The sequence below is a fragment of the Cebidichthys violaceus genome, unplaced genomic scaffold, assembly GCF_023349555.1.
Source record: "Cebidichthys violaceus isolate CVI_PGR_0920_01 unplaced genomic scaffold, fCebVio1.0.p SCAF_3, whole genome shotgun sequence".
In the NCBI taxonomy this organism is placed as follows: Eukaryota; Metazoa; Chordata; class Actinopteri; order Perciformes; family Stichaeidae; genus Cebidichthys; species Cebidichthys violaceus.
This window is the reverse complement of record NW_027176483.1, coordinates 15,345,471-15,372,969: the sequence shown is the minus strand read 5'-3', so window position 1 is coordinate 15,372,969 and position 27,499 is coordinate 15,345,471. Positions and strand designations below refer to the sequence as shown.

Below are 27,499 nucleotides of genomic sequence, written 5' to 3'. Positions count from 1 at the left end.
TGTGAGATATCTGTGTCTATATGATACTTTAGTTTGGGAAATTTAAGCATGTTTGACCCTTCACAAACTATTTGAGTCAGAAAATGTCTGATCGACACCTTTTGGTAATCATTACTATGTGCTCAGAATATGTTGAGGTTTGACAACCAAGCTCTTAATCCACTGTAATTTATTTCCCGGGAGTGTGGAAAGGGTTTTGAAACCTTTATGTTGGGTTCATGTTCTTCACATGGTGTTTCACTGGAAGGGTCAGGTTACTAAAGGTAACAGGTACTATCAGTAGTTGCTAAATTTACTGATATCCTGTGACATTGAACAGGTGGTTGGGTTTCTAGTTGATGCTTTGAGGCTGTTTTAAATACAATGCTGACCTCTGCTGGTCATTTAATTTTGTTTTCTCTGTCCTTAACTCCACAGATCTCTCGAGCAGAATGTGTCAGTAAGTACAAATGTGCTGTTTCTTTGTTTGTTTGTGTGTTATTTTTCTCGCTTTAAAGCAAAAAAATATATATATAAATATATATTGTATTTAAAAGAGGCTTGTTAATTACATCATTCCTGTCAATATGTCTGCAGAAATGTTGCTATTTTAAAATATTTGTGCTTATTTCTTATGGTCTTGTTCTTGTTCTTTTGCTTCTTCTTCTTCTTCTTCTTCTTCTTCTTCTTCTTCTTCTTCTTCTTCTTGTATCTCTTAGGTAATGAATGTGATAGCAATGAAACATTAAATACAACAACAACAACAGTCACGTTCGAATCCAGACCAAACTGCAGCATCTCCATTGGGAACAATGTCTCTGGAATTGGTTTGATCTCTGATTTGATTTCTGGAGCAAGTTATGAAGTCTCCCTTAATTGTTTGAACTGCTGCAAAGAGGCCACCACGAGTAAGTGTGCCTTTTTGTTGTTGTTAAATCACTTATATTCCGGACCACAACCATGTCTACAACAATGCCTTTCATAATGCCATATGAAATACAAAGATGATAATACTGTGCGACACTGATGATGAGTGAAAAATGAATTCCTTTCCCCACAAACTTCTGTCTCGCTCACAGAGCCACGAGTAGTCAGAAACCTCAATGGCGCTAATATCACAACATCCTCTATATCTGTGACATGGACGAAACCTGAGGGAACCAGCTCTTTCTATAGAGTACAGTGGACTGATGGAGAACTTAAAGAGACGACTGAAACATCTATGACGATCACTGGCCTGACTCCTGGGGTGAAGTTCACTATAAGTGTCACTGCAGTGGCAGCTGATAACCTTACTGAAGGAGAGAAAGCAAATGTTTCTCTGTACACAAGTAAGTACATGTTTAGTTTTGGCTAACATTGTAAGATGGTCCATATGAGAGGGGAGTTGAAAGTATGAGGACATTGTACTTTTACTTTGTAGTGGTATTTCTGTACTTTTTTGCATCTATATATCGCTACAGCACATCACAATTACACAGTCATACAGATTTTATTTGTAGAGAGTGGTTTGGTCCTCTCCTCCCCTCTGTGCTCTTCTGTCATGAATCACAGTCAAGTGTAGGGTTTTCTACTTTGGTACAGAAAGAATTTTTTTCATTGTCTCTCTAAATTTGTTTGTTTTTCTCCCTCATCTTGTGTTCATCCTGCGCTCACAGAGCCTGAAGTAGTCCGGAATATCACTGTCACTAATATCACGACATCCTCTATGTCTGTGATGTGGACTAAACCAGAGGGAAACAACTCTTTCTATAGAGTACAGTGGACTAATGGAATTGTAACTGGCAGTGACAATGTGACTCAAACACATAAAACCATTACTAACCTGACTGCTGGTGTCCAGTATGAAATAACTGTTACTGCAGTGACAGATGAAGGCAGTACTGATGGACAGAGTGCCTCTGTTTCTCAATACACAAGTAAGTAAGCATTTAATATGGTTCATAAAGTACGGTAATGAGAGTCTGCTGAAGACATCTATTGGAGAAGACTGTCTGCAGTGATCACAAGCAGGATGAAACTCTGAGGTTTCTATAAGAAAAGTTTAGTTGTAGAGTGATGAGTCCTCTCAACAGAGAAGTCATTGACTGCTGGTTTGTGCATCACAGTGATGCTGTTGTCGTACTGGACCATGGTGATGACAAGAGAGCTCACCTGTGAAGCAAAGGTCTGGATTGTTTTTGGTCCAGTTCACTTTTCACTATCAGGTTTGGGCAGAAACTCTGTTGAGACAAGATGGAGGTCATGGAGACAGCAGTTGAATGATGTTTCTCCTCAAGGTGGTTTGCCTCATTTTCAGGGTGCGAGGCTCATTGATCCAGGGAAGTCTTTACGTCAAACATCTGTTACTCTGTTGTATCAGAAGTCAGATGAGGTGTTTTGGTCACTTGTTGAAGATGATGATGGGTGTCGGCGTTTTGAAGTGTGACAACACAAAGATGCTGGATGAACTTCCAGCTGCTTGGAAGCAGATTGATAATGTTTCTGGTGCAACATGTGTCTGATTGCACTGTTACTATTGAGACTTAAACTCAAAGAAGAGTTTGCACGAGGACATTATTTCAAAAACTCTTTATTTCCTCATATAACACCTTTTAACTCACAGAGCCTGCTGTAGTCAGAAACCTCACTGTTGGTAGAATCACAACTTCCTCTATATCTGTAATGTGGACTAAACCAGAGGGAAACAGCTCCTTCTATAGAGTACAGTGGACTGATGGAACAACTAACTATAGTGTCAGTGTCTTTGAAACAAAAATGAACGTCACTGAGCTGAATGCTGGAGTGCTTTACAATTTACTGTCATAGCAGTGGCTGGAGATAACCAAACAGAAAGTGAAGTGTCTGAGATTTTTCACCATGCAAGTAAGATGATGAATCACACTTTTGTTAATGGCAGTGCTCGTAGTCCATTTGGTGCCTCATGCTTACTTCATACACTATAAACTAAGGGGGAAACAATTATTACAAGAACAAGGTTTATATAAAAAAACACACGTAATGTATTTGGCTTTATCAATGTTTGGTGAGTTTTTTTTAAAACGTCACAATTACACCAAGTGATACAGATTGTACTCATAGAGAATGGTCCTCTCCTCTCCTCCTCTTTGCTTTAGGACCTGGTGAAATTGGGGAACCTACTGTGTCCACAAACACCTCCTCCATCTCTTTGAACTGGACCTCACCTCTGGGTGAGGTGTTCAAGTACAGGTTGGAGTGGCATGATGGTGGAGCGCCCAAGATTGTTTACACCAACAAAACCTTTGCCGTGCTCTCAGACCTAATCCCTGGCACTAGCTACACAATCTCAGTCAATGCCGTCGCCGGAGACGATAAGACAGAAGGACACCGTCACACGTTCACCTCAGTCACAAGTAACGAAATGACGCTTTATTTTGCATTACAGCTTTTTCCGGTTGTAGCTTTTTGGATGTGTAACTGCGCTCTTTTGTCATGAATCACACTAAAGTGTAGGTTTTGTATTTGTTTTTGTTGACTCTAAATTAGTTTGTTTTCCTCCCTCATCTTATATTCATCCTGCGCTCACAGAGCCTGAAGTAGTCCGGAATATCACTGTCACTAATATCACGACATCCTCTATGTCTGTGATGTGGACTAAACCAGAGGGAAACAGCTCTTTCTATAGAGTACAGTGGACTAATGGAATTGTAACTGGCAGTGACAATGTGACTCAAACACATAAAACCATTACTAACCTGACTGCTGGTGTCCAGTATGAAATAACTGTTACTGCAGTGACAGATGAAGGCAGTACTGATGGACAGAGTGCCTCTGTTTCTCAATACACAAGTAAGTAAGCATTTAATATGGTTCATAAAGTACGGTAATGAGAGTCTGCTGAAGACATCTATTGGAGAAGACTGTCTGCAGTGATCACAAGCAGGATGAAACTCTGAGGTTTCTATAAGAAAAGTTTAGTTGTAGAGTGATGAGTCCTCTCAACAGAGAAGTCATTGACTGCTGGTTTGTGCATCACAGTGATGCTGTTGTCGTACTGGACCATGGTGATGACAAGAGAGCTCACCTGTGAAGCAAAGGTCTGGATTGTTTTTGGTCCAGTTCACTTTTCACTATCAGGTTTGGGCAGAAACTCTGTTGAGACAAGATGGAGGTCATGGAGACAGCAGTTGAATGATGTTTCTCCTCAAGGTGGTTTGCCTCATTTTCAGGGTGCGAGGCTCATTGATCCAGGGAAGTCTTTACGTCAAACATCTGTTACTCTGTTGTATCAGAAGTCAGATGAGGTGTTTTGGTCACTTGTTGAAGATGATGATGGGTGTCAGCGTTTTGAAGTGTGATAACACAAAGATGCTGGATGAACTTCCAGCTGCTTGGAAGCAGATTGATAATGTTTCTGGTGCAACATGTGTCTGATTGCACTGTTACTATTGAGACTTAAACTCAAAGAAGAGTTTGCACGAGGACATTATTTCAAAAACTCTTTATTTCCTCATATAACACCTTTTAACTCACAGAGCCTGCTGTAGTCAGAAACCTCACTGTTGGTAGAATCACAACTTCCTCTATATCTGTAATGTGGACTAAACCAGAGGGAAACAGCTCCTTCTATAGAGTACAGTGGACTGATGGAACAACTAACTATAGTGTCAGTGTCTTTGAAACAAAAATGAACGTCACTGAGCTGAATGCTGGAGTGCTTTACAATTTACTGTCATAGCAGTGGCTGGAGATAACCAAACAGAAAGTGAAGTGTCTGAGATTTTTCACCATGCAAGTAAGATGATGAATCACACTTTTGTTAATGGCAGTGCTCGTAGTCCATTTGGTGCCTCATGCTTACTTCATACACTATAAACTAAGGGGGAAACAATTATTACAAGAACAAGGTTTATATAAAAAAACACACGTAATGTATTTGGCTTTATCGATGTTTGGTGAGTTTTTTTTAAAACGTCACAATTACACCAAGTGATACAGATTGTACTCATAGAGAATGGTCCTCTCCTCTCCTCCTCTTTGCTTTAGGACCTGGTGAAATTGGGGAACCTACTGTGTCCACAAACACCTCATCCATCTCTTTGAACTGGACCTCACCTCTGGGTGAGGTGTTCAAGTACAGGTTGGAGTGGCATGATGGTGGAGCGCCCAAGATTGTTTACACCAACAAAACCTTTGCCGTGCTCTCAGACCTAATCCCTGGCACTAGCTACACAATCTCAGTCAATGCCGTCGCCGGAGACGATAAGACAGAAGGACACCGTCACACGTTCACCTCAGTCACAAGTAACGAAATGACGCTTTATTTTGCATTACAGCTTTTTCCGGTTGTAGCTTTTTGGATGTGTAACTGCGCTCTTTTGTCATGAATCACACTAAAGTGTAGGTTTTGTATTTGTTTTTGTTGACTCTAAATTAGTTTGTTTTCCTCCCTCATCTTATATTCATCCTGCGCTCACAGAGCCTGAAGTAGTCCGGAATATCACTGTCACTAATATCACGACATCCTCTATGTCTGTGATGTGGACTAAACCAGAGGGAAACAGCTCTTTCTATAGAGTACAGTGGACTAATGGAATTGTAACTGGCAGTGACAATGTGACTCAAACACATAAAACCATTACTAACCTGACTGCTGGTGTCCAGTATGAAATAACTGTTACTGCAGTGACAGATGAAGGCAGTACTGATGGACAGAGTGCCTCTGTTTCTCAATACACAAGTAAGTAAGCATTTAATATGGTTCATAAAGTACGGTAATGAGAGTCTGCTGAAGACATCTATTGGAGAAGACTGTCTGCAGTGATCACAAGCAGGATGAAACTCTGAGGTTTCTATAAGAAAAGTTTAGTTGTAGAGTGATGAGTCCTCTCAACAGAGAAGTCATTGACTGCTGGTTTGTGCATCACAGTGATGCTGTTGTCGTACTGGACCATGGTGATGACAAGAGAGCTCACCTGTGAAGCAAAGGTCTGGATTGTTTTTGGTCCAGTTCACTTTTCACTATCAGGTTTGGGCAGAAACTCTGTTGAGACAAGATGGAGGTCATGGAGACAGCAGTTGAATGATGTTTCTCCTCAAGGTGGTTTGCCTCATTTTCAGGGTGCGAGGCTCATTGATCCAGGGAAGTCTTTACGTCAAACATCTGTTACTCTGTTGTATCAGAAGTCAGATGAGGTGTTTTGGTCACTTGTTGAAGATGATGATGGGTGTCGGCGTTTTGAAGTGTGACAACACAAAGATGCTGGATGAACTTCCAGCTGCTTGGAAGCAGATTGATAATGTTTCTGGTGCAACATGTGTCTGATTGCACTGTTACTATTGAGACTTAAACTCAAAGAAGAGTTTGCACGAGGACATTATTTCAAAAACTCTTTATTTCCTCATATAACACCTTTTAACTCACAGAGCCTGCTGTAGTCAGAAACCTCACTGTTGGTAGAATCACAACTTCCTCTATATCTGTAATGTGGACTAAACCAGAGGGAAACAGCTCCTTCTATAGAGTACAGTGGACTGATGGAACAACTAACTATAGTGTCAGTGTCTTTGAAACAAAAATGAACGTCACTGAGCTGAATGCTGGAGTGCTTTACAATTTACTGTCATAGCAGTGGCTGGAGATAACCAAACAGAAAGTGAAGTGTCTGAGATTTTTCACCATGCAAGTAAGATGATGAATCACACTTTTGTTAATGGCAGTGCTCGTAGTCCATTTGGTGCCTCATGCTTACTTCATACACTATAAACTAAGGGGGAAACAATTATTACAAGAACAAGGTTTATATAAAAAAACACACGTAATGTATTTGGCTTTATCGATGTTTGGTGAGTTTTTTTTAAAACGTCACAATTACACCAAGTGATACAGATTGTACTCATAGAGAATGGTCCTCTCCTCTCCTCCTCTTTGCTTTAGGACCTGGTGAAATTGGGGAACCTACTGTGTCCACAAACACCTCCTCCATCTCTTTGAACTGGACCTCACCTCTGGGTGAGGTGTTCAAGTACAGGTTGGAGTGGCATGATGGTGGAGCGCCCAAGATTGTTTACACCAACAAAACCTTTGCCGTGCTCTCAGACCTAATCCCTGGCACTAGCTACACAATCTCAGTCAATGCCGTCGCCGGAGACGATAAGACAGAAGGACACCGTCACACGTTCACCTCAGTCACAAGTAACGAAATGACGCTTTATTTTGCATTACAGCTTTTTCCGGTTGTAGCTTTTAGGATGTGTAACTGCGCTCTTTTGTCATGAATCACACTAAAGTGTAGGTTTTGTATTTGTTTTTGTTGACTCTAAATTAGTTTGTTTTCCTCCCTCATCTTATATTCATCCTGCGCTCACAGAGCCTGAAGTAGTCCGGAATATCACTGTCACTAATATCACGACATCCTCTATGTCTGTGATGTGGACTAAACCAGAGGGAAACAGCTCTTTCTATAGAGTACAGTGGACTAATGGAATTGTAACTGGCAGTGACAATGTGACTCAAACACATAAAACCATTACTAACCTGACTGCTGGTGTCCAGTATGAAATAACTGTTACTGCAGTGACAGATGAAGGCAGTACTGATGGACAGAGTGCCTCTGTTTCTCAATACACAAGTAAGTAAGCATTTAATATGGTTCATAAAGTACGGTAATGAGAGTCTGCTGAAGACATCTATTGGAGAAGACTGTCTGCAGTGATCACAAGCAGGATGAAACTCTGAGGTTTCTATAAGAAAAGTTTAGTTGTAGAGTGATGAGTCCTCTCAACAGAGAAGTCATTGACTGCTGGTTTGTGCATCACAGTGATGCTGTTGTCGTACTGGACCATGGTGATGACAAGAGAGCTCACCTGTGAAGCAAAGGTCTGGATTGTTTTTGGTCCAGTTCACTTTTCACTATCAGGTTTGGGCAGAAACTCTGTTGAGACAAGATGGAGGTCATGGAGACAGCAGTTGAATGATGTTTCTCCTCAAGGTGGTTTGCCTCATTTTCAGGGTGCGAGGCTCCTTGATCCAGGGAAGTCTTTACGTCAAACATTTGTTTCTCTGTTGTATCAGAAGTCAGATGAGGTGTTTTGGTCACTTGTTGAAGATGATGATGGGTGTCGGTGTTTTGAAGTGTGACAACACAAAGATGCTGGATGAACTTCCAGCTGCTTGGAAGCAGATTGATAATGTTTCTGGTGCAACATGTGTCTGATTGCACTGTTACTATTGAGACTTAAACTCAAAGAAGAGTTTGCACGAGGACATTATTTCAAAAACTCTTTATTTCCTCATATAACACCTTTTAACTCACAGAGCCTGCTGTAGTCAGAAACCTCACTGTTGGTAGAATCACAACTTCCTCTATATCTGTAATGTGGACTAAACCAGAGGGAAACAGCTCCTTCTATAGAGTACAGTGGACTGATGGAACAACTAACTATAGTGTCAGTGTCTTTGAAACAAAAATGAACGTCACTGAGCTGAATGCTGGAGTGCTTTACAATTTACTGTCATAGCAGTGGCTGGAGATAACCAAACAGAAAGTGAAGTGTCTGAGATTTTTCACCATGCAAGTAAGATGATGAATCACACTTTTGTTAATGGCAGTGCTCGTAGTCCATTTGGTGCCTCATGCTTACTTCATACACTATAAACTAAGGGGGAAACAATTATTACAAGAACAAGGTTTATATAAAAAAACACACGTAATGTATTTGGCTTTATCAATGTTTGGTGAGTTTTTTTTAAAACGTCACAATTACACCAAGTGATACAGATTGTACTCATAGAGAATGGTCCTCTCCTCTCCTCCTCTTTGCTTTAGGACCTGGTGAAATTGGGGAACCTACTGTGTCCACAAACACCTCCTCCATCTCTTTGAACTGGACCTCACCTCTGGGTGAGGTGTTCAAGTACAGGTTGGAGTGGCATGATGGTGGAGCGCCCAAGATTGTTTACACCAACAAAACCTTTGCCGTGCTCTCAGACCTAATCCCTGGCACTAGCTACACAATCTCAGTCAATGCCGTCGCCGGAGACGATAAGACAGAAGGACACCGTCACACGTTCACCTCAGTCACAAGTAACGAAATGACGCTTTATTTTGCATTACAGCTTTTTCCGGTTGTAGCTTTTTGGATGTGTAACTGCGCTCTTTTGTCATGAATCACACTAAAGTGTAGGTTTTGTATTTGTTTTTGTTGACTCTAAATTAGTTTGTTTTCCTCCCTCATCTTATGTTCATCCTGCGCTCACAGAGCCTGAAGTAGTCCGGAATATCACTGTCACTAATATCACGACATCCTCTATGTCTGTGATGTGGACTAAACCAGAGGGAAACAGCTCTTTCTATAGAGTACAGTGGACTAATGGAATTGTAACTGGCAGTGACAATGTGACTCAAACACATAAAACCATTACTAACCTGACTGCTGGTGTCCAGTATGAAATAACTGTTACTGCAGTGACAGATGAAGGCAGTACTGATGGACAGAGTGCCTCTGTTTCTCAATACACAAGTAAGTAAGCATTTAATATGGTTCATAAAGTACGGTAATGAGAGTCTGCTGAAGACATCTATTGGAGAAGACTGTCTGCAGTGATCACAAGCAGGATGAAACTCTGAGGTTTCTATAAGAAAAGTTTAGTTGTAGAGTGATGAGTCCTCTCAACAGAGAAGTCATTGACTGCTGGTTTGTGCATCACAGTGATGCTGTTGTCGTACTGGACCATGGTGATGACAAGAGAGCTCACCTGTGAAGCAAAGGTCTGGATTGTTTTTGGTCCAGTTCACTTTTCACTATCAGGTTTGGGCAGAAACTCTGTTGAGACAAGATGGAGGTCATGGAGACAGCAGTTGAATGATGTTTCTCCTCAAGGTGGTTTGCCTCATTTTCAGGGTGCGAGGCTCATTGATCCAGGGAAGTCTTTACGTCAAACATCTGTTACTCTGTTGTATCAGAAGTCAGATGAGGTGTTTTGGTCACTTGTTGAAGATGATGATGGGTGTCGGTGTTTTGAAGTGTGACAACACAAAGATGCTGGATGAACTTCCAGCTGCTTGGAAGCAGATTGATAATGTTTCTGGTGCAACATGTGTCTGATTGCACTGTTACTATTGAGACTTAAACTCAAAGAAGAGTTTGCACGAGGACATTATTTCAAAAACTCTTTATTTCCTCATATAACACCTTTTAACTCACAGAGCCTGCTGTAGTCAGAAACCTCACTGTTGGTAGAATCACAACTTCCTCTATATCTGTAATGTGGACTAAACCAGAGGGAAACAGCTCCTTCTATAGAGTACAGTGGACTGATGGAACAACTAACTATAGTGTCAGTGTCTTTGAAACAAAAATGAACGTCACTGAGCTGAATGCTGGAGTGCTTTACAATTTACTGTCATAGCAGTGGCTGGAGATAACCAAACAGAAAGTGAAGTGTCTGAGATTTTTCACCATGCAAGTAAGATGATGAATCACACTTTTGTTAATGGCAGTGCTCGTAGTCCATTTGGTGCCTCATGCTTACTTCATACACTATAAACTAAGGGGGAAACAATTATTACAAGAACAAGGTTTATATAAAAAAACACACGTAATGTATTTGGCTTTATCGATGTTTGGTGAGTTTTTTTTAAAACGTCACAATTACACCAAGTGATACAGATTGTACTCATAGAGAATGGTCCTCTCCTCTCCTCCTCTTTGCTTTAGGACCTGGTGAAATTGGGGAACCTACTGTGTCCACAAACACCTCCTCCATCTCTTTGAACTGGACATCACCTCTGGGTGAGGTGTTCAAGTACAGGTTGGAGTGGCATGATGGTGGAGCGCCCAAGATTGTTTACACCAACAAAACCTTTGCCGTGCTCTCAGACCTAATCCCTGGCACTAGCTACACAATCTCAGTCAATGCCGTCGCCGGAGACGATAAGACAGAAAGACACCGTCACACGTTCACCTCAGTCACAAGTAACGAAATGACGCTTTATTTTGCATTACAGCTTTTTCCGGTTGTAGCTTTTTGGATGTGTAACTGCGCTCTTTTGTCATGAATCACACTAAAGTGTAGGTTTTGTATTTGTTTTTGTTGACTCTAAATTAGTTTGTTTTCCTCCCTCATCTTATATTCATCCTGCGCTCACAGAGCCTGAAGTAGTCCGGAATATCACTGTCACTAATATCACGACATCCTCTATGTCTGTGATGTGGACTAAACCAGAGGGAAACAGCTCTTTCTATAGAGTACAGTGGACTAATGGAATTGTAACTGGCAGTGACAATGTGACTCAAACACATAAAACCATTACTAACCTGACTGCTGGTGTCCAGTATGAAATAACTGTTACTGCAGTGACAGATGAAGGCAGTACTGATGGACAGAGTGCCTCTGTTTCTCAATACACAAGTAAGTAAGCATTTAATATGGTTCGTAAAGTACGGTAATGAGAGTCTGCTGAAGACATCTATTGGAGAAGACTGTCTGCAGTGATCACAAGCAGGATGAAACTCTGAGGTTTCTATAAGAAAAGTTTAGTTGTAGAGTGATGAGTCCTCTCAACAGAGAAGTCATTGACTGCTGGTTTGTGCATCACAGTGATGCTGTTGTCGTACTGGACCATGGTGATGACAAGAGAGCTCACCTGTGAAGCAAAGGTCTGGATTGTTTTTGGTCCAGTTCACTTTTCACTATCAGGTTTGGGCAGAAACTCTGTTGAGACAAGATGGAGGTCATGGAGACAGCAGTTGAATGATGTTTCTCCTCAAGGTGGTTTGCCTCATTTTCAGGGTGCGAGGCTCATTGATCCAGGGAAGTCTTTATGTCAAACATCTGTTACTCTGTTGTATCAGAAGTCAGATGAGGTGTTTTGGTCACTTGTTGAAGATGATGATGGGTGTCGGCGTTTTGAAGTGTGACAACACAAAGATGCTGGATGAACTTCCAGCTGCTTGGAAGCAGATTGATAATGTTTCTGGTGCAACATGTGTCTGATTGCACTGTTACTATTGAGACTTAAACTCAAAGAAGAGTTTGCACGAGGACATTATTTCAAAAACTCTTTATTTCCTCATATAACACCTTTTAACTCACAGAGCCTGCTGTAGTCAGAAACCTCACTGTTGGTAGAATCACAACTTCCTCTATATCTGTAATGTGGACTAAACCAGAGGGAAACAGCTCCTTCTATAGAGTACAGTGGACTGATGGAACAACTAACTATAGTGTCAGTGTCTTTGAAACAAAAATGAACGTCACTGAGCTGAATGCTGGAGTGCTTTACAATTTACTGTCATAGCAGTGGCTGGAGATAACCAAACAGAAAGTGAAGTGTCTGAGATTTTTCACCATGCAAGTAAGATGATGAATCACACTTTTGTTAATGGCAGTGCTCGTAGTCCATTTGGTGCCTCATGCTTACTTCATACACTATAAACTAAGGGGGAAACAATTATTACAAGAACAAGGTTTATATAAAAAAACACACGTAATGTATTTGGCTTTATCAATGTTTGGTGAGTTTTTTTTAAAACGTCACAATTACACCAAGTGATACAGATTGTACTCATAGAGAATGGTCCTCTCCTCTCCTCCTCTTTGCTTTAGGACCTGGTGAAATTGGGGAACCTACTGTGTCCACAAACACCTCCTCCATCTCTTTGAACTGGACCTCACCTCTGGGTGAGGTGTTCAAGTACAGGTTGGAGTGGCATGATGGTGGAGCGCCCAAGATTGTTTACACCAACAAAACCTTTGCCGTGCTCTCAGACCTAATCCCTGGCACTAGCTACACAATCTCAGTCAATGCCGTCGCCGGAGACGATAAGACAGAAGGACACCGTCACACGTTCACCTCAGTCACAAGTAACGAAATGACGCTTTATTTTGCATTACAGTTTTTTCCGGTTGTAGCTTTTTGGATGTGTAACTGCGCTCTTTTGTCATGAATCACACTAAAGTGTAGGTTTTGTATTTGTTTTTGTTGACTCTAAATTAGTTTGTTTTCCTCCCTCATCTTATATTCATCCTGCGCTCACAGAGCCTGAAGTAGTCCGGAATATCACTGTCACTAATATCACGACATCCTCTATGTCTGTGATGTGGACTAAACCAGAGGGAAACAGCTCTTTCTATAGAGTACAGTGGACTAATGGAATTGTAACTGGCAGTGACAATGTGACTCAAACACATAAAACCATTACTAACCTGACTGCTGGTGTCCAGTATGAAATAACTGTTACTGCAGTGACAGATGAAGGCAGTACTGATGGACAGAGTGCCTCTGTTTCTCAATACACAAGTAAGTAAGCATTTAATATGGTTCATAAAGTACGGTAATGAGAGTCTGCTGAAGACATCTATTGGAGAAGACTGTCTGCAGTGATCACAAGCAGGATGAAACTCTGAGGTTTCTATAAGAAAAGTTTAGTTGTAGAGTGATGAGTCCTCTCAACAGAGAAGTCATTGACTGCTGGTTTGTGCATCACAGTGATGCTGTTGTCGTACTGGACCATGGTGATGACAAGAGAGCTCACCTGTGAAGCAAAGGTCTGGATTGTTTTTGGTCCAGTTCACTTTTCACTATCAGGTTTGGGCAGAAACTCTGTTGAGACAAGATGGAGGTCATGGAGACAGCAGTTGAATGATGTTTCTCCTCAAGGTGGTTTGCCTCATTTTCAGGGTGCAAGGCTCATTGATCCAGGGAAGTCTTTACGTCAAACATCTGTTACTCTGTTGTATCAGAAGTCAAATGAGGTGTTTTGGTCACTTGTTGAAGATGATGATGGGTGTCGGTGTTTTGAAGTGTGACAACACAAAGATGCTGGATGAACTTCCAGCTGCTTGGAAGCAGATTGATAATGTTTCTGGTGCAACATGTGTCTGATTGCACTGTTACTATTGAGACTTAAACTCAAAGAAGAGTTTGCACGAGGACATTATTTCAAAAACTCTTTATTTCCTCATATAACACCTTTTAACTCACAGAGCCTGCTGTAGTCAGAAACCTCACTGTTGGTAGAATCACAACTTCCTCTATATCTGTAATGTGGACTAAACCAGAGGGAAACAGCTCCTTCTATAGAGTACAGTGGACTGATGGAACAACTAGCTATAGTGTCAGTGTCTTTGAAACAAAAATGAACGTCACTGAGCTGAATGCTGGAGTGCTTTACAATTTACTGTCATAGCAGTGGCTGGAGATAACCAAACAGAAAGTGAAGTGTCTGAGATTTTTCACCATGCAAGTAAGATGATGAATCACACTTTTGTTAATGGCAGTGCTCGTAGTCCATTTGGTGCCTCATGCTTACTTCATACACTATAAACTAAGGGGGAAACAATTATTACAAGAACAAGGTTTATATAAAAAAACACACGTAATGTATTTGGCTTTATCGATGTTTGGTGAGTTTTTTTTAAAACGTCACAATTACACCAAGTGATACAGATTGTACTCATAGAGAATGGTCCTCTCCTCTCCTCCTCTTTGCTTTAGGACCTGGTGAAATTGGGGAACCTACTGTGTCCACAAACACCTCCTCCATCTCTTTGAACTGGACCTCACCTCTGGGTGAGGTGTTCAAGTACAGGTTGGAGTGGCATGATGGTGGAGCGCCCAAGATTGTTTACACCAACAAAACCTTTGCCGTGCTCTCAGACCTAATCCCTGGCACTAGCTACACAATCTCAGTCAATGCCGTCGCCGGAGACGATAAGACAGGAGGACACCGTCACACGTTCACCTCAGTCACAAGTAACGAAATGACGCTTTATTTTGCATTACAGCTTTTTCCGGTTGTAGCTTTTTGGATGTGTAACTGCGCTCTTTTGTCATGAATCACACTAAAGTGTAGGTTTTGTATTTGTTTTTGTTGACTCTAAATTAGTTTGTTTTCCTCCCTCATCTTATATTCATCCTGCGCTCACAGAGCCTGAAGTAGTCTGGAATATCACTGTCACTAATATCACGACATCCTCTATGTCTGTGATGTGGACTAAACCAGAGGGAAACAGCTCTTTCTATAGAGTACAGTGGACTAATGGAATTGTAACTGGCAGTGACAATGTGACTCAAACACATAAAACCATTACTAACCTGACTGCTGGTGTCCAGTATGAAATAACTGTTACTGCAGTGACAGATGAAGGCAGTACTGATGGACAGAGTGCCTCTGTTTCTCAATACACAAGTAAGTAAGCATTTAATATGGTTCGTAAAGTACGGTAATGAGAGTCTGCTGAAGACATCTATTGGAGAAGACTGTCTGCAGTGATCACAAGCAGGATGAAACTCTGAGGTTTCTATAAGAAAAGTTTAGTTGTAGAGTGATGAGTCCTCTCAACAGAGAAGTCATTGACTGCTGGTTTGTGCATCACAGTGATGCTGTTGTCGTACTGGACCATGGTGATGACAAGAGAGCTCACCTGTGAAGCAAAGGTCTGGATTGTTTTTGGTCCAGTTCACTTTTCACTATCAGGTTTGGGCAGAAACTCTGTTGAGACAAGATGGAGGTCATGGAGACAGCAGTTGAATGATGTTTCTCCTCAAGGTGGTTTGCCTCATTTTCAGGGTGCGAGGCTCATTGATCCAGGGAAGTCTTTACGTCAAACATCTGTTACTCTGTTGTATCAGAAGTCAGATGAGGTGTTTTGGTCACTTGTTGAAGATGATGATGGGTGTCAGCGTTTTGAAGTGTGATAACACAAAGATGCTGGATGAACTTCCAGCTGCTTGGAAGCAGATTGATAATGTTTCTGGTGCAACATATGTCTGATTGCACTGTTACTATTGAGACTTAAACTCAAAGAAGAGTTTGCACGAGGACATTATTTCAAAAACTCTTTATTTCCTCATATAACACCTTTTAACTCACAGAGCCTGCTGTAGTCAGAAACCTCACTGTTGGTAGAATCACAACTTCCTCTATATCTGTAATGTGGACTAAACCAGAGGGAAACAGCTCCTTCTATAGAGTACAGTGGACTGATGGAACAACTAACTATAGTGTCAGTGTCTTTGAAACAAAAATGAACGTCACTGAGCTGAATGCTGGAGTGCTTTACAATTTACTGTCATAGCAGTGGCTGGAGATAACCAAACAGAAAGTGAAGTGTCTGAGATTTTTCACCATGCAAGTAAGATGATGAATCACACTTTTGTTAATGGCAGTGCTCGTAGTCCATTTGGTGCCTCATGCTTACTTCATACACTATAAACTAAGGGGGAAACAATTATTACAAGAACAAGGTTTATATAAAAAAACACACGTAATGTATTTGGCTTTATCGATGTTTGGTGAGTTTTTTTTAAAACGTCACAATTACACCAAGTGATACAGATTGTACTCATAGAGAATGGTCCTCTCCTCTCCTCCTCTTTGCTTTAGGACCTGGTGAAATTGGGGAACCTACTGTGTCCACAAACACCTCCTCCATCTCTCTGAACTGGACCTCACCTCTGGGTGAGGTGTTCAAGTACAGGTTGGAGTGGCATGATGGTGGAGCGCCCAAGATTGTTTACACCAACAAAACCTTTGCCGTGCTCTCAGACCTAATCCCTGGCACTAGCTACACAATCTCAGTCAATGCCGTCGCCGGAGACGATAAGACAGAAGGACACCGTCACACGTTCACCTCAGTCACAAGTAACGAAATGACGCTTTATTTTGCATTACAGCTTTTTCCGGTTGTAGCTTTTTGGATGTGTAACTGCGCTCTTTTGTCATGAATCACACTAAAGTGTAGGTTTTGTATTTGTTTTTGTTGACTCTAAATTAGTTTGTTTTCCTCCCTCATCTTATATTCATCCTGCGCTCACAGAGCCTGAAGTAGTCCGGAATATCACTGTCACTAATATCACGACATCCTCTATGTCTGTGATGTGGACTAAACCAGAGGGAAACAGCTCTTTCTATAGAGTACAGTGGACTAATGGAATTGTAACTGGCAGTGACAATGTGACTCAAACACATAAAACCATTACTAACCTGACTGCTGGTGTCCAGTATGAAATAACTGTTACTGCAGTGACAGATGAAGGCAGTACTGATGGACAGAGTGCCTCTGTTTCTCAATACACAAGTAAGTAAGCATTTAATATGGTTCATAAAGTACGGTAATGAGAGTCTGCTGAAGACATCTATTGGAGAAGACTGTCTGCAGTGATCACAAGCAGGATGAAACTCTGAGGTTTCTATAAGAAAAGTTTAGTTGTAGAGTGATGAGTCCTCTCAACAGAGAAGTCATTGACTGCTGGTTTGTGCATCACAGTGATGCTGTTGTCGTACTGGACCATGGTGATGACAAGAGAGCTCACCTGTGAAGCAAAGGTCTGGATTGTTTTTGGTCCAGTTCACTTTTCACTATCAGGTTTGGGCAGAAACTCTGTTGAGACAAGATGGAGGTCATGGAGACAGCAGTTGAATGATGTTTCTCCTCAAGGTGGTTTGCCTCATTTTCAGGGCGCGAGGCTCATTGATCCAGGGAAGTCTTTACGTCAAACATCTGTTACTCTGTTGTATCAGAAGTCAGATGAGGTGTTTTGGTCACTTGTTGAAGATGATGATGGGTGTCGGCGTTTTGAAGTGTGACAAAACAAAGATGCTGGATGAACTTCCAGCTGCTTGGAAGCAGATTGATAATGTTTCTGGTGCAACATGTGTCTGATTGCACTGTTACTATTGAGACTTAAACTCAAAGAAGAGTTTGCACGAGGACATTATTTCAAAAACTCTTTATTTCCTCATATAACACCTTTTAACTCACAGAGCCTGCTGTAGTCAGAAACCTCACTGTTGGTAGAATCACAACTTCCTCTATATCTGTAATGTGGACTAAACCAGAGGGAAACAGCTCCTTCTATAGAGTACAGTGGACTGATGGAACAACTAACTATAGTGTCAGTGTCTTTGAAACAAAAATGAACGTCACTGAGCTGAATGCTGGAGTGCTTTACAATTTACTGTCATAGCAGTGGCTGGAGATAACCAAACAGAAAGTGAAGTGTCTGAGATTTTTCACCATGCAAGTAAGATGATGAATCACACTTTTGTTAATGGCAGTGCTCGTAGTCCATTTGGTGCCTCATGCTTACTTCATACACTATAAACTAAGGGGGAAACAATTATTACAAGAACAAGGTTTATATAAAAAAACACACGTAATGTATTTGGCTTTATCAATGTTTGGTGAGTTTTTTTTAAAACGTCACAATTACACCAAGTGATACAGATTGTACTCATAGAGAATGGTCCTCTCCTCTCCTCCTCTTTGCTTTAGGACCTGGTAAAATTGGGGAACCTACTGTGTCCACAAACACCTCCTCCATCTCTTTGAACTGGACCTCACCTCTGGGTGAGGTGTTCAAGTACAGGTTGGAGTGGCATGATGGTGGAGCGCCCAAGATTGTTTACACCAACAAAACCTTTGCCGTGCTCTCAGACCTAATCCCTGGCACTAGCTACACAATCTCAGTCAATGCCGTCGCCGGAGATGATAAGACAGAAGGACACCGTCACACGTTCACCTCAGTCACAAGTAACGAAATGACGCTTTATTTTGCATTTCAGCATTACAGATTTTGTTCTTTCCAAAGTCTGTATTGTTTTTAATTGACTCTAAATTTGTTTGTTTTCCTCCCTCATCTTGTGTTCATCCTGCGCTCACAGAGCCTGAAGTAGTCCGGAATATCACTGTCGCTAATATCACGACATCCTCTATGTCTGTGATGTGGACTAAACCAGAGGGAAACAGCTCTTTCTATAGAGTACAGTGGACTAATGGAATTGTAACTGGCAGTGACAATGTGACTCAAACACATAAAACCATTACTAACCTGACTGCTGGTGTCCAGTATGAAATAACTGTTACTGCAGTGACAGATGAAGGCAGTACTGATGGACAGAGTGCCTCTGTTTCTCAATACACAAGTAAGTAAGCATTTAAATGTGCTGAGGACACCTGGTACAGTCTGTGCTGGATCTGGGTTCATTCTTGTTGATAATGGTTCTTACACCTTGAGCATTGTGCATACATGCTTTACTTTTCTTACCTATAGGTATCTATTTTATTCACTTTTTGTTTTCCTATTTTGATGATTCGCTCTTTCGCCTCCTCTCCTCTCCTCCTCTTTGTTTTAGGACCTGGTGAAATTGGGGAACCTACTGTGTCCACAAACACCTCCTCCATCTCTCTGAACTGGACCTCACCTCCGGGTGAGGTGTTCAAGTACAGGTTGGAGTGGCATGATGGTGGAGCGCCCAAGATCATTTGCACCAACAAAACCTTTGCCGTGCTCTCAGACCTAATCCCTGGCACTAGCTACACAATCTCAGTCAATGCCGTCGCCGGAGATGATAAGACAGAAGGACACCGTCACACGTTGACCTCAGTCACAAGTAAGCCACGCTAACCCTATTTAACATTATCAAATTAGACATGCACAATTGTGATTAAAATTGCTCAAGAGGTTTCCTATTTATTTACACATTCCCATTGGTAAATGTAATGTAAGAACATGCTGGAAAGCTGTAAACAACCCGTTGTATTGTATGTATTCCTCTCATCTTGTTTTTTTCTTGCCTTCACAGAACCGGATGTGGTCAGGAATCTCTCCGTCATTGATGCCACAACAACGTCCTTGTCTCTGAATTGGACTGAACCTGATGGCAATGCTACTTCTTACACAGTTCAGTGGACTGTAAGAGGAGACACCATTAGTAACACCACCACCACCACTGGAACCTCTTTTACCATCAACCATTTAATCCCTGGGGTCCAGTACAGAGTTATAGTAGCTGCTGTAGCTGTAAATTCCTCAAACAAAGGAGAAGGAACCTCAATAATTTCTTTCACAAGTAGGTCAACTTTCAGGAAATCTCTTTTTCATGATGATTTAGGAAAGTATGTAATTGAGATTCAGCAAACATTTGGTTTATAACACATCATAATGCAGTTGTACACAGAAATAAGGACTTTTTTACGTGTTTATTCATATACTGTTAACTGTACAGTATTTGTCAAAAATTAAACCTTCTGTTATAATGACTAGATTATGAAGATTCTATATTATTATATTATTATATAACTCTTTTTTTTACTATTTTGTCATTATCATGTGTTTATACACCAGCTTTCACTTAAGTGCCCACAGAAGGTGTTGCAGCTGTTGACATATACATTAATAAACAATTACATCTGCTTACAACTTCATTATAATGTATTTAGACTATTTATCCTCTGTTTACTGAACCTATAAATGCTAAATAGGAGTACTTGACGTTAAGTGTTGCTGGGACATTTAACCCAAAATTGCATTGGGTTTGTCAGAAATGTTTGTAAAAGGCAGCTAAAACACAAGTTGAGAAACAATTATGATGCAAGTGGAGCTGCAATAATTAGTTAATTAATTGATTAATTACTTGATCAACAGAAACTTAGTTGGAAAACTATTTTGATAATCAATTCATTGTTTGAGTCATTCTGCAAGCGTTTTTTGTCATTTGAGTTTTTAAATTGTATTTTATAATGTCAATGTTATCTGTTTACGTTATGTTAAATTTTAAATACTAGATTGTTTAGACATATAGCAGTAAATGGATCATGGCATTGGATTACTAATACATGTTGATGATGTTGCAAAATCTAAAGCAGATAAATGATAAATGTTTATTTCTATAATCCACATCATTATGACACATCATGAATGGATATTGTAGGGTTTTTTTCACAATGCAAAGACAAGGAACCAAACCCACCGTTTACTTCTTTATTGTACAGGGCCGGAAAAGCCTGAGAACATTATGGTTACAGCACGAGGAACCAATTACCTGAACATCAGCTGGACTTTGCCTTCTGGGAGAGTTGATCACTACGTGGTGACCATCTCAGATGAAAGACAGATTTATTTGTATAGCAACACAACAACAGTCACCACAGCCCCCTTTACTGATTTAAATCCTGGGAGAGTATTTTTCATCAATGTGACCGCTGTAGCTGGGAACTACTCCACTATGTCTAATCCGTCTTCATTTGCCACTAGTAAGTTTAATACCCTTATTGTTATTGATGAATGATTTTGTTTTCACATCCGGTGCAGCTCGATGTAAGAGTTGTACTTCTACTAATATTTGTAATTGAATGTAGTTTATTTAAAATGGTTTAAACCATTAAAAGCAATCAGACATGAAAAACAACAGAAACACAAGTAGTAAGTGCGTGTCGACCTGTTATTCCTTTTAGAGCCCACACCTCCTGGTTTCATCATCATCAGTCAGAGAACATACTCACTCCATCTGAAGTGGGCGACTCCTGCTCTGATGGAGGGTGCTCCACACATCAGCTACCATATCACCTACCAGCCAGAGGGTGGCGAAGTGCAAACTAAAGCTACCTTGGTCAATACCACAGAGCTGTCCCCTCTTTTGTCTGGAACTTCCTACAGTATAACTGTAGAAACAGTTGGACCCCAGAATTTGACGAGCACGGCCGTCCATAATTCTGCTTTCACCCGTAAGCACAATGGGAGAAACTAAAGGACGTAACAGTGACAGGAGTGATACAATTCATGTTGGAGTTTTTCCAATATTTGTACAACAACCCTTTGTTTTACCAAGCCAGCACCTGAGAATATTATTGTATAACATGTATTATAAATATATCAAATTACTCATTTAATTACTTTTTATTAACATTACCCTTGTTTGTCATTTTTCTAGTGCCCAACCCTGTGCTGAACCTTGCTGCTAGCCCTAAGTCCACCACCTCAATAAAAGTGATATGGTCAGCCCCCCTGGATGCCAAGTTGTATTACAAATACCTGGTTCAAACCTATAGTGCTACAGGAGAACTGTTTAACACAACAGTCAGCAATAACGGCACTGATGTAACCAACCTGGAGCCAGGAACTCAATACATTATCAATGTCACGACGATGGCCGCAGAGGGAAGTGAATCCACGGTGGAACAGACATTCAGTTACACAAGTAAGGCCTTACATTTAAACATTAATTAATGGATGAAGCATAAATGGATTCTGTACTATCAGAGACATCATATATATACTCAAAACAATTAGGATACCACCATGTACAATACGCTTTTTTCTATTGTGGTCTTTGGTCTTACATAACCCTCTGTTGTATTTGCTACAGTGCCCAAAGCAGTGACCGACCTCACAGTGGAGGACGTGAACACAACGTTCATCCGGCTGACGTGGCACAGACAAAGTGATCATAAGCCTTCCTACTCATACCTGGTGAAAGCTCTCCAGGACGCCATGGTGGTTCAGAATGATTCAACTAAGACTGAGACTTACAGCTTCTACAATCTTATCCCTGGAACATTGTACACTTTTGATGTATTTACCGTCGTAGAAGGGGTCAAGTCCACAGTGGAAAGCATCCAAAGTTACGCAAGTACGTCTTCAAAGCTTCTGAAATGTGTTTTTTTAATATAAATATAAACATTGTCACAGGCTAGAGAGATGAACGTGCTGAATTGCAATCAGTCAAAAGAAATACCAAAACACAGTCATGTATTGACTGGGTCAATGTCCTATTGACCAATGCTGGCAGCTTGTTTCCATATATTTGTTGAATGTGCAATAATTGGTCCAAAGTTAGTCAAGTAAAAGTGCTTTAAAGGGCCAGATAACAGAATATCTTTAGTGTTGTATGGTGGTACTACTCTTTTCTCCAGGTTTAGCCATGGTACAGCCCCCAGTGCTTTGTGTGAAGAATCAATAGAGTGACCATTTGCCTTACTTTACAGTTTATCTTACTTACTTTGCAGTTATGCCACAAATAATAAAAGTGGAAAAAATACAGGTTTGAAAATATATATCAGGATTCCTCTGTGCTGTCACATTAACAACAAGAAATAATTCTTTCAAATGTAATTTTGTTCAGTATACACTCAAATTTGTATTGCAATACAACTATCTGTGTTACAATTATTCTCTTAACCCTGTATTTTTTGTCAAGTTAATTGTTCAGGCAGACCTAAACTAAGGATTTTCTAAATGTACATTACATCAAATTGAAATCATTTTTTACAGAACCTGAAGCAGTTTCTGGCATCATGGCCATAGGAAGCACAACTACCATGTCAGTGAACTGGGCACTAGCAGTTGGACAGGTGGGCTCCTACACTGTACAGCTGTACAAAGACAGTCACTTGGTGAGAAACGGCACAGACCTGAGCAACGCTACTGTGAACAAACAGTTTCTGGACCTGATACCAGGAGTGCGTTACTGTGTGGCAGTGGTCACCAAAAGTGGACCTTTTGAGAGCAGAGACTCAAGTGTTTGCAACGCAACTTGTGAGTTACACCGACATCATGACCTATAAACCTGCATATTACACATACAATATACTGTATTTGCGCTGTATGTATTTTGACCAATATTTATTTTAGAAATGCCTGTAGCATTTTAAAACATCATTCCTTCTCCTGTTCAGTTCCCAACCCTCCCGGCCCCATCATGGTGGACTCTCAGACTGTGGAGTCCATCAACTTCACCTGGTCCTCTCCAGAGGGCATGGACCATGATCAGTACAACTTCAGTGTGTCCAGCTTTAACGGTTCCTTTCTGATCCGAAACAACTGGTTCCTGCTGACTGACCTCCAGTCTGGAAGCTCCAGCAATATCTCTGTTGTTACTGTAGGCGTGTTGAACTATGAGAGCACTGCAGTGACTACAGAAAACTATACCCGTGAGTTTGATTAACATGTACTTGATCACACCAGGGTTATTACTTAGTAGTAATTATTAGTAGTATTTGCCAAAAAATATTAATGCTTTGTAAAGGAAATACTATATTAACAGTTTCTTAATCTGTTTTAAGTAAAAATGTTGAATCAAAAAGGTTAACACAATACTTTAATTTTACTTTTACATTGTTGAACTCCTGTAATCTTATTTTTTATTTATGATAGTAACCTTTGTACAGAAACAATCTGACAGATTCTGACATTAATAGTGATTATTTAACTGCTTTATGAGCCAGATGGGTTTGATCAAATCAAGAAAATGTATGTATTGAGCACATAATAACGTATCAATGACGTATCAATACTGATTTTAAATACATATACATAAAAAAACACATACCTGTTATGCATATTTCCCTCTTTCTAATTTTCTCAGGACCGTATCCTGTAAACATGCTGAGACAGACAGAAATCACCACAAATGCAGTGACCGTGGAGTGGGAACAGCCCGAGGACAAATCTCACTACTCATATCTTGTGGAGACCACAAATGGATCCTTTTCTAAATCTGAAGTTGTCTTAAACAAACACAATGCAATCACTGGGCTTCTCTCTGGGAGCAACTACAGCTTCACTGTCACCACACAGACAGCAGATGGCACTCAGGCAGCTCCTGTGACAGTGTCCTATTGTACACGTACGTATATCTTACCCAAGATGCTGTCTCTACAACTGAAAAATTACCTCAAACTAAATGTGCACCTAAACTCAATAGCAATTAAACACAACATATTCAATGTGTAAATTTAGGTTTTAGCTGTATCTGTAGTACTGAGGAGTGCTGCATGTTTGATAGATGTTTGCTTGATGTTGATCGAAACTCTTTCTGCTCTGTTTGTAGGTCCATACAGTATTGGACAGTTGGAATCTGAAACCTTAAACACAACTGCAGTACGTCTGGTTTGGACGAAACCACTGGAGTACAAGACTGAATACACATATCGAGTAAAGACAACAGGCTGTGGCTCCCAAAACACAACCCTAGCAGAAGAAGTCGCAGAGATTTCCGCGCTCACCCCTGGGACCAACTGCAGCTTCTGCGTTTTTGTCAGGGCAGCGGATGGCATCGAGGGGGAAGCAAGCTGCACCTCGCAGTACACCAGTAAGACTAGTACCTGTCATTTCTGTTTATTTCAAATTGTCAAGGTGGTTGATCAGCTTTAATCCTTCCTCCTCTGCACATTAACAGAGCCTGAGGCAGTGCAACCAAGTATCTCCAGCTGGGGCTCTAACAGTTCAATCCTGGTGTCATGGAACGAACCTCCTGGGAAAGTGGAGCATTATAAGGTTTATCTTATTAACCACACGTCCACGGCTTCAGAGGGGGTCATGCTGGATTCTACCAGTACCTCCTTTCTGTTTGACAACTTGTTCGCTGGAAGGCTTTACGCTGCTGTGGTAACCACATTCAGTGGACCCTTCAATGCGTCATCTGACTTTATTACTAATGCAACCTGTAAGTATGATACATTTGTAAGATTTCCAGTATTTATTTATTTTTTACAGATTTACTGTAACGTTTTTTGGGGTTATTTTTGGATTGCCTATTCTTCAGTCATCCATTGTTTTTTATTAAATTTACTTAACTTTGAAGCTTGTGTGACATTTGGATTCCACAACAGTGAGATATTGTCCGCTTTCATTTTTATCTAATCACTGTGTCATCACGTGGCAGTGCAGCTGATACTCAAACTTTGATGGTGCTTTCAAGGACATGATGCACAATGACATGGCTACTCTGGCATCACACAGGATACACAAATTTGCTCAGCTGTTATTGGCAAAATAAATCCTATGACTGTAAGTCAATATATTGTAATAATGTGACTGTTTCACAAATGACTAAGGTTGCTCATCAGCCAACTGTTTGTCAGAGTTTCAATCATTGCACGTAGATGAAAACAAAGCTTCTCCCAAAAGTTAACGGAATATTTACTGTGATGGTTTCCATGGTTAAGTGGAAATGAGGAAAACTGAACTGTTATTGTATGCTTTGGAAAATGACCTGCAGTACTGGAAAATCTTTTGTATACGTAATAGAAAACATGCAATATTTTCAGTATGGCATTTTATTTTGGTTACTCTGGTGTTGAAGTTTAATTCCTCCCCTCCAGTCCCTAACCCTCCCGGGCCGATTGACGTCCTGACGAAGACAACCAGCTCCATTGACATCAGCTGGAAGGAAGCACCTCTGATGACGGGTGCAACGTTCCACTACCAGTTGACCAACTCATCACCCCAGCGGGAAAAACACGACACTACCATCATCACCAGTCATTCTTTTACCTCCCTGCTTTCTGGGACTTCCTACAACATCTCCGTAGCAACAGTGGGCGCGATGGGTTTAAAGAGTGAGAAGGTTCAGAGCAACATGGTCACTACAAGTAAGGGTTTTATTTATGTAACCGACATGCAAGCACTGTCATGTTTCACCTTTACTGTCTAGTAACATTTACATCTCTCAAATTTCTTTTAAACAATCAGGACCATTGACTGTGAAGTCTCTTATGGCTTCTACAGAAGAGAAGAGCATCACTGTCATGTGGGCTGTACCTGATGAGTACAAGGAAAGCTATCGTTACAGTGTGACCTGGCAAAGCTCAGATGAACCCATTGTAGTAAAAGAAAATAGGTATAATATTGATAACCTGATTCCTGGCAAACAATATAACATAAGTGTCACCACAGAGACCTCTGATGGAACCAAAGGTGCTCCAACATGGATTTCCAACTGTACAAGTATGGTCGAAACAGCTTCATTATTTCATATAGACTTGTTGCAATCAAATATTTTCAATTGATATTGGGGAACAATGCTGTTGTTTCCCTGTTGTGATTTTCCTGAAAAGCATTTCTGTTTGATGCTGCAGATGCAAGCCCGGTGAAAAACTTGGAATGTAAAGGTCCGAACACAACAAACGCTCAAGTCATCCTGTCCTGGAAAGAACCCGTCGGCCAACGCTCTGGCTTTAAGGTCACTGTAAACAATGGCGAGATCATCAACTCGACAAGCACCTGCTGTAGTCATACTGTGGCCAACCTTCGTCACAAAATTGAATACAATCTGTCAGTGGAGACTCAGAGCTGTGGACCGCCCAGCACCCCTGTGTCTCTTGTCTGCTGGACAGGCATCACAAGTAGGACATTATGTTTCATGATCATTTGATTTTGCAAAACCTTTCCATGTAAATAATGTGTATTTGAGTAAAAACTTGTCAAAACCTAATCTTTTATCTTTCCTTTTTCCCCCTAAAGATCCACCCATTCCAAAGAACTATGACTCATTTGTGTTGGTGAGCAGCAGAGAATACAACAAGTTCACCCTTAGTATCGAAAGCAGCCTGCTGAACAGCACCAATGGGCCAATCACACATATTGGGGTGCTGGTGAAAAATGCTCTCCCTGGTTGGTTTCTTTTTCTCTTTTTAATGTCAGGGAGTGTTGTAATTATATTGTAAACCATTAGTGCTGAAGTGACGATAAGCTGTTCATTTGTTTCATATTATAAAAACATTAGACTCATAACAAGAACCTTTCTGTCAAAAGTCAATTACAGTAATGCCTGTCCTTCCAGGTGATACTTCCGATTTGACAAAGTACGTGGGGAAAACGTATAAACAGTGGCAGGAAAAGGATACTCCAGTATACATGGCAACAGTTGTAGAGAACAACTTCCAATCACGCAGTGGAGTGGACCATCTGAGCATAGTAATAGGAGACGAATCCAAATGGAACGGCTACACTAATGGTGCTTTGATGGCCAATGGAAAATACCAGTAAGA

At 40.8% G+C, this 27,499-nt stretch overlaps 3 protein-coding genes across 3 annotated transcripts in view; all 3 read left to right on the top strand.

The window, feature by feature from the left end:
- Positions 1 to 27,499, top strand: part of LOC137881104 (receptor-type tyrosine-protein phosphatase eta-like) — a 45,994-nt gene that overhangs the window by 12,940 nt on the left and 5,555 nt on the right. The window contains exons 2-22 of the mRNA XM_068722856.1: positions 418 to 439; positions 699 to 887; positions 1,059 to 1,310; positions 18,224 to 18,481; positions 18,613 to 18,873; positions 19,084 to 19,341; positions 19,534 to 19,800; positions 20,723 to 20,983; positions 21,185 to 21,454; positions 21,661 to 21,927; positions 22,096 to 22,359; positions 23,001 to 23,264; positions 23,405 to 23,659; positions 24,094 to 24,354; positions 24,559 to 24,819; positions 24,907 to 25,173; positions 25,832 to 26,101; positions 26,202 to 26,456; positions 26,588 to 26,854; positions 26,973 to 27,122; positions 27,292 to 27,493. Coding sequence (XP_068578957.1) covers positions 418 to 439; positions 699 to 887; positions 1,059 to 1,310; positions 18,224 to 18,481; positions 18,613 to 18,873; positions 19,084 to 19,341; positions 19,534 to 19,800; positions 20,723 to 20,983; positions 21,185 to 21,454; positions 21,661 to 21,927; positions 22,096 to 22,359; positions 23,001 to 23,264; positions 23,405 to 23,659; positions 24,094 to 24,354; positions 24,559 to 24,819; positions 24,907 to 25,173; positions 25,832 to 26,101; positions 26,202 to 26,456; positions 26,588 to 26,854; positions 26,973 to 27,122; positions 27,292 to 27,493 — 5,021 coding nt within the window. The remainder of the gene's footprint in view (positions 1 to 417; positions 440 to 698; positions 888 to 1,058; positions 1,311 to 18,223; positions 18,482 to 18,612; positions 18,874 to 19,083; positions 19,342 to 19,533; positions 19,801 to 20,722; positions 20,984 to 21,184; positions 21,455 to 21,660; positions 21,928 to 22,095; positions 22,360 to 23,000; positions 23,265 to 23,404; positions 23,660 to 24,093; positions 24,355 to 24,558; positions 24,820 to 24,906; positions 25,174 to 25,831; positions 26,102 to 26,201; positions 26,457 to 26,587; positions 26,855 to 26,972; positions 27,123 to 27,291; positions 27,494 to 27,499) is intronic.
- LOC137881888 (receptor-type tyrosine-protein phosphatase eta) lies at positions 2,998 to 9,548 on the top strand. The gene is made up of 8 exons (XM_068724073.1): positions 2,998 to 3,004; positions 3,096 to 3,353; positions 4,987 to 5,244; positions 5,420 to 5,680; positions 6,878 to 7,135; positions 7,311 to 7,571; positions 8,769 to 9,026; positions 9,202 to 9,548. The coding sequence occupies exons 1-8, from the start codon at positions 2,998 to 3,000 to the stop codon at positions 9,468 to 9,470; spliced, it is 1,830 nt and encodes a 609-aa protein (XP_068580174.1). The 3' UTR covers positions 9,471 to 9,548.
- On the top strand, positions 10,984 to 17,423 carry LOC137881887 (receptor-type tyrosine-protein phosphatase eta-like). The gene is made up of 6 exons (XM_068724072.1): positions 10,984 to 11,353; positions 12,551 to 12,808; positions 12,984 to 13,244; positions 14,442 to 14,699; positions 16,333 to 16,590; positions 17,407 to 17,423. Exons 1-6 carry the CDS (start codon positions 11,143 to 11,145, stop codon positions 17,421 to 17,423), a joined length of 1,263 nt encoding a protein of 420 aa, XP_068580173.1. The 5' UTR covers positions 10,984 to 11,142.

Coding starts and splice junctions, on each gene's coding strand:
- LOC137881887 (XM_068724072.1), top strand. CDS start 11,143: ATGTCTGTGATGTGGACTAAACCAGAGGGAAACAGCTCTTTCTATAGA. Junction 12,809..12,983: donor CACGTTCACCTCAGTCACAA/GTAACGAAATGA, acceptor CTGCGCTCACAG/AGCCTGAAGTAGTCCGGAAT. Junction 13,245..14,441: donor CTCTGTTTCTCAATACACAA/GTAAGTAAGCAT, acceptor TCTTTGCTTTAG/GACCTGGTGAAATTGGGGAA.
- LOC137881888 (XM_068724073.1), top strand. Junction 5,681..6,877: donor CTCTGTTTCTCAATACACAA/GTAAGTAAGCAT, acceptor TCTTTGCTTTAG/GACCTGGTGAAATTGGGGAA. Junction 9,027..9,201: donor CACGTTCACCTCAGTCACAA/GTAACGAAATGA, acceptor CTGCGCTCACAG/AGCCTGAAGTAGTCCGGAAT.